The 6000-nt window shown below is 33.9% G+C and overlaps 1 protein-coding gene across 4 annotated transcripts in view; it reads left to right on the forward strand.

The window, feature by feature from the left end:
• The window catches only part of LOC128206704 (zinc finger protein 263-like), a 92563-nt gene extending 86563 nt beyond the window's left edge, over positions 1-6000 (forward strand). The window contains exons 5-6 of one of the 4 annotated variants that reach the window (XM_052909357.1): positions 3651-3817; positions 5349-5372. In XM_052909357.1, the coding sequence (XP_052765317.1) occupies positions 3651-3817; positions 5349-5357 (176 nt within the window). In that variant the 3' untranslated portion in view covers positions 5358-5372. Of the gene's footprint in view, positions 1-27; positions 788-3650; positions 3929-5348 lie in introns of those variants that run through there. The other 3 variants (XM_052909344.1, XM_052909355.1, XM_052909326.1) reach the window with 3 other exon arrangements.

Consider the following 6000-nt stretch of genomic DNA (forward strand, 5'->3'; position numbering starts at 1 on the left):
AATATTTATAACATATTTATTCTTCAGAGATGCATGAAAGTCCAGAAGAAATTAAAAGGATCGAAACCAGTCAAGGTCAAGGTCAAGGCAGGGAAAACAAACCGAAGTATATGTGTCCCCACTGCCCACTGACGTTCCCATGGCCCTCCGCATACGAGATTCACATGAGAACGCACACAGGCGAGAAACCGTACGAATGTCGATTTTGTGGAAACCGATTCAGCAGGAAACACGCCCTTCGAGCACACTCGCTGTCAGTGCATAACATTATATGAAAATCCTGTTTTTGACATTTATTTTGTGATTAGAGGGACCTTCTCATTTTATATGGGGAACAATTTTCCTATCATTTTTTTTCTTTAAAAGAATGTTAAATTTAGTCATGTCCTACCTGTTAAAGTGTGACAGTGTCCCTTTAATAAAACAAGGATTTATTTGGATTTGTGATAGTACAAATTTTTAAACTGTGTCTAGTATTTAACATGTTGTATGATTTTTTGTCAAGGTAAATACTAACCACTGTCTGCCAAAGATAACATGAAACCCAGAAAAAAATTGTCTGTGTGAGAAAAGATAAGGCAGCTGTAAATTAAATACATGAATTATTAAACATTGTGTTAACAATGTGTCAGCCAATGAAGTTGTATTCTAAGTCAGTTAGAGGACCTTAAGACTAATTTTATGATTAAGAGGGGCTCAGTTGCTATGCCCACTGCGCTTATTCTTAATCATTAAGATTTTACTTCAGGTCATATATCTATTACATAAAGTCATATTTTTAATTAATAAGCTCTTAACAATTTCTATAGAATTTCATTTGTATAGTACCGTTCTGTTAATTGTATGTTATGAAGAGGTTGTGTATGACTTTTTTAAGGTTTGTTAAAAACATGCTTGTTTAGATAATATTTCATTGTGCATTGCTGATAATAAACAATTTTATGTTGTAGACTCCTCTGGTATTTCAGACATTGTTTTTTTTTTATTTCCCCTTAAAACAAAGTGATAAATTAATTGAGGGTTTGGTTCAATGCAGATGATTATGACTCCTTTCTTTAAAGGGGCTAGACACCAGATGGTCCCAAAATCGGCAAATATAGTATTTCCTCAAAGCAAGGCTAGAATTATCAATGCAAGCTAGTAGAAGGCTGATAGTACATAGTTTTACATGATCTAAATAATAAATGTATCGAATATATTGCTGTTTCATCTGTGTTTCCTTTTTAAAAAATAGGGCAATATGGTTTCCAAGTTTAAATCATCTGTTTATGAGTACAGATAAATATACTGACGCAATTTTTAAACTTACTGGGATATGCATGGTAGACAGCCCCAGTAAATTTTGCTTTTAGACTGCAAAAAAATACATGGCCCCAATTTCTCGAAACTTTTTAAGCTTAACAGGCTTAAGTTGCTTATTTCAATAAGCCAAAATACATACCGGGGGTACTTAAATTTAATTTTGATAAATGAAAAATGGTTTATTGTGATTATCATAATGATAATTCCTATCCAAAGTATAAAAAACTCTCAAAGAAGGTATTCTATGCAATTTATTGAACACCAAAAATAGTGAGCTCAGCTTAATCCTGTTATAAAGAGACTTAAGAAGTTTCGAGAAATCGGGGCCTGGTGTCGTAAGGGATGTGATACATCAGTCAGTAAGATTCAGTGCATTATACACAACAACATCAATTTTATGTAAGTTTTGGACAATTTTCTCTTTTTCATGCAATTGTATCATTTTGGTGTTAAGCCCCTTTAATATACGTCCAAATTTCTCTTTATAGGCCCTAGATTCTCTGACCATTGAATTGTTAAAACTGAAGTGTTCCACTTTTAACTATAAGAACTTGAGCAACCTTTATCAATGAACTAAGAAACATTATTTAAAGGTCTACTTTAGTCAGCTGTAGTCACTTGTGAGTATACTGCCCTTGCATTGTCAAAATTTGACCAAATTTTCCTAGTTCACACTTTAACATGAGCAACCAGTAGTTTTTAATAATATTGGTTAACAACTTTTTTGAATAAAATGTAGAACAAGTTCAAAACCAGCATACAGTAACTACACTAGAATTACGGTCCTTGGATGCAATTTTGCCACATAAGATTAATCTGCTCTTTTTACAAATACAGTTATTTTGATATTGGACCTAGGCATTGTGGGAAATATTCGACACAGGACCAGGGATTGTTTATGGTTTGAAATAACAAACTTGGTAATAACTAGTGAAGTTCCGATGATCGATTATAATCGAAAATCGATTGGTTGGGCCTGAAATCGGTGACAATCGATTGTATTTGGTTATAATCGATGATCATACATGCCATATTCCCGACGGGGGAAAAAATATCCCGGAATTTCGATCCATCCCCCGGTCTCCCGGCTGGAGGTAAAAATCCCCCGGAATTTAAAAAAAAAAAAAAATGTTTTTTTTTTTAGAGATTTTACATCAGGCAATAATGACAAAGTGAAACCACAGTATGTGAGTGAAACTGACTGTAAAGAAACAACTCCACAAGGGTAAAATTACTGTTTAAAAAAGGTTTGATTAATGCTTAAAACGGAAACCTTAACAACAAGTGATCAATTAATTTGAAGTAATGATCAAAGGCAAAGAAATATTACTATTTTGGAAAAGGAAGAAATTAATAATATTCATTCCATTCTCTTTAGTGTCTGAACGTCATCATAGCTGATAGCAGAATTTTTTAAAGACTTTCGAGGAACGTAAATTTAATTTACAGTACTACAGTATGACATGACAGTGTATCATAGGAATATGATAAATCATGACATAAAATAATTCTGTATAATGAAAAAGTTAGAGGTTTTCATAACAATATATATTATGTAAATACATTTTTTCGTACTTGCGTCTAAAAATACTTTGAAATTTCGCCAACTTAAAACTTGCTAAAGAAATCCCCCTGAATACTACCAAAATCCCCCTAAATTTCAGCCTTTCTGAACAAATCCCCCTGAATGGTCTCCAGAAAATATGGCATGTATGGATCATCGAAAAAAAAATAAAAAAAAATATAAGTAGGTGTTCAGATGTTATCTTTAACAAAATGGCTGATGAAAGCCACAATGAGCAAGTAAAAATGAACTATTTTTTATATAACACTTAATAACTTTAATCATAGACATAACGTATATGCATATAATGATTAATAGTTTAATAATGTGCATGAATTAAACTTCACTTTAGGTTTTATCTAGTATTTAAAAAAAACGATTGTACTATCGGTAATCGGTTACTTGAGTGGAACCGATTATCAATAGTAAAATTGGAACCGATTCCCAACACTAGTAATAACATCTATTGGCATGAATAACTAAAGTTCAACAACCAGATACATTTAGAGTTATGGCCCTAAAATTGATATGGTTTGATTTTCTGGTTTTGGCATTGTAATTTGAATTGGTTTGGCATTCACAAAGCAAGACAAATGGGTCAACTTTGATTCATCAAACAGCAGGACAAGTTTGTTTACTCCGGTTTTCTTGACAGCACAAGACCACATCTTCAGAAACATCACTTAGGAACATTTGTGCATATATACATGTTAAAACATATTTATCAATGTTTGTTTTATCAAATGTATGTATTGTTTATGTTTATATCATGTATGCACTTCAGGAGAACGAAAGCGACACATCTGCCATGTGTGTGGAACTGGATTTACTCGACCCAACCATCTCCATATCCATATGAGGATTCACACGGGAGAAAAACCGTTCTCTTGTCATCTGTGTGGGAAATCCTTCAGGACGAAAGGAACTCTTCAAGGGCATCTAGTCACTCATGTGAGTGATTCAGAGTGAACTGTTGGATTTGTGAACAGTAACAAAATTTGCTTCCAATCTATGTATCTGTCAATATTTTTCCCAACCGGCAAGCTTCAAGAGCAGATAGTTATGAGTGAACACAATTACTTGTGTGACAGATGAAAATAATACTAGTGATTTCATTTGTGAAAACCCCAAAACTTATGTCATCTGTGTACATGTACATTGTAATGCTTTATATTTACATGTGTTGATTAATTATTAAGTGTGATGTATACATAGTATACATTTTTATTCTTTTAACAGATGAAAATATATTATGAGGTCAGACTAAATTAGTGTTTCATTTGACAGATTTCATCTTTTGAAAACATTCGGAGCTCCTCGGCCATTTTTTCAAAAACAACCTCGGATGTATGCCGGTACATCTGTTGAAGTAGTCCGTATTTTTTTTAATAAAAGCATTAATTAAATGTAGTGTTTAAGAGTTGTATTCATTGCTCTCAGTTTAAATTGATTGCCAGTGAAGTGTATTATTGCAAACATAATTACGATTCCCAAGAGTTAAGTCATAAATTTTAACTACTAAATAAGATTACTACGCGATCTATTTGCAGCGGACTTAAACGTACCACTTTTTAAGTATGTAAACCGTCCATATACATCCGAGGTTGTTTTTGAAAAAATGGCCGAGGAGTTCCGAATGCTTTTGAAAATTGCCTAAACTTTTATTTTGATCATTAAAAATACCACTTCTATTTCCTAATAGTATGAATAAAGAATAAATTGAAATGAAAGACATATTTCAAAATACATTGTACTTAAATGCCAAAAAAAAAGCTATATTGCTTAAAAAAATCAAAAAAGCTATATTGCTTAAAAAAATCAAAAAAGTATTTTAAAAGAAAATGAGGGTTTTATCTAAAAACATTTCTCAAGTTTGAAATTGCAACAGTGGATAATTGTTCAACATGTTCCTTCAAGTATTAATTTTATGGGATAAAGAAAGTTTGCTTTCGCATGCCCCTGTGTTAAAAATAAATGAGAATATTTTTATGTTTCACTTACTCAAACATTTTTTCCAGTCCCAAAATTATATTGGTCTGGCCTAATTGTCAGCTATCCAAATCTTTAATTATGTTTGGCCAATGTCCACAAAATTTGGTAAGTATGTTTATGGGTACAATTTCTGGGATGTGCTCAATTACCCTGATTCTTTAGTTTCTCCAGAGCTCTGTCCCTTGAATTGGATAACTTCCTTCTTGCAAGGTGAACTGCATTTTGCCTATGGTACTATGAAAAGCTATTGTCGAACGTTATAATGACTTTGTTTATTTGTGCTAAATTACAGATGAGTTTATTTAGCATCCAGATCACCCTTGACTCCCTAGAGTTGTGGCCCCTGAATGGCTAACTGCTTTGACTAATTAGCTCTTTCCGCTTTCTATGTCTAAGATGTTGATTGAGCTTTACTTTTATAGTAAGGTAATATTTTCAAATGACATCAGAAAGTTAGATGTATAAATATATAAATTTATGTGCACTTCAGGAGAACTAAAGCGACACGTCTGCCAAGTGTGTGGAACTGGATTTACCCGACCCAACCATCTCAATATCCATATGAGGATTCACACGGGTGAGAAACCGTTCTCTTGTCATCTTTGTGGTAAAGCCTTCGCCGCCAAAAGAACCCTTCAACGGCATATGATAACTCACATAGGCGATGAACTAGATATTGGGACCCAGGTACTTTTGTGAACAGTAACTGTTGCTTCCGATTCATACTAAGATACGTGTGCAGATCAGTATGACAGGTATTGTAGCTCATGGGAGCAATAAATTATATACGAGTGAACAATTACTCCACAGTCACGTGAGGATATTCAAGGGATTGTGGGAAATCTTTGATACAGAACCAGGCATTGTGGGAAATCCTTGATACAGAACCAGGCATTGTGGGAAATCCTTGATACAGAACCAGGCATTGTGGGAAATCCTTGATACAGGACCAGGCATTGTGGGAAATCCTTGATGCAGGACCAGGGATTGTGAGAAATCATTGATACAGGACCAGGGATTGTGGGAAATCCTTGGCACAGGACCAGGCATTGTGCGAAATCATTGATACAGGACAAGGGATTGTGGGAAATCCTTGATGCAGGACCAGGGATTGTGGGAAATCCTTGATGCAGGACCAGGGA

This window comes from Mya arenaria, chromosome 10 (genome assembly GCF_026914265.1).
Source record: "Mya arenaria isolate MELC-2E11 chromosome 10, ASM2691426v1".
Taxonomy (NCBI): Eukaryota; Metazoa; Mollusca; class Bivalvia; order Myida; family Myidae; genus Mya; species Mya arenaria.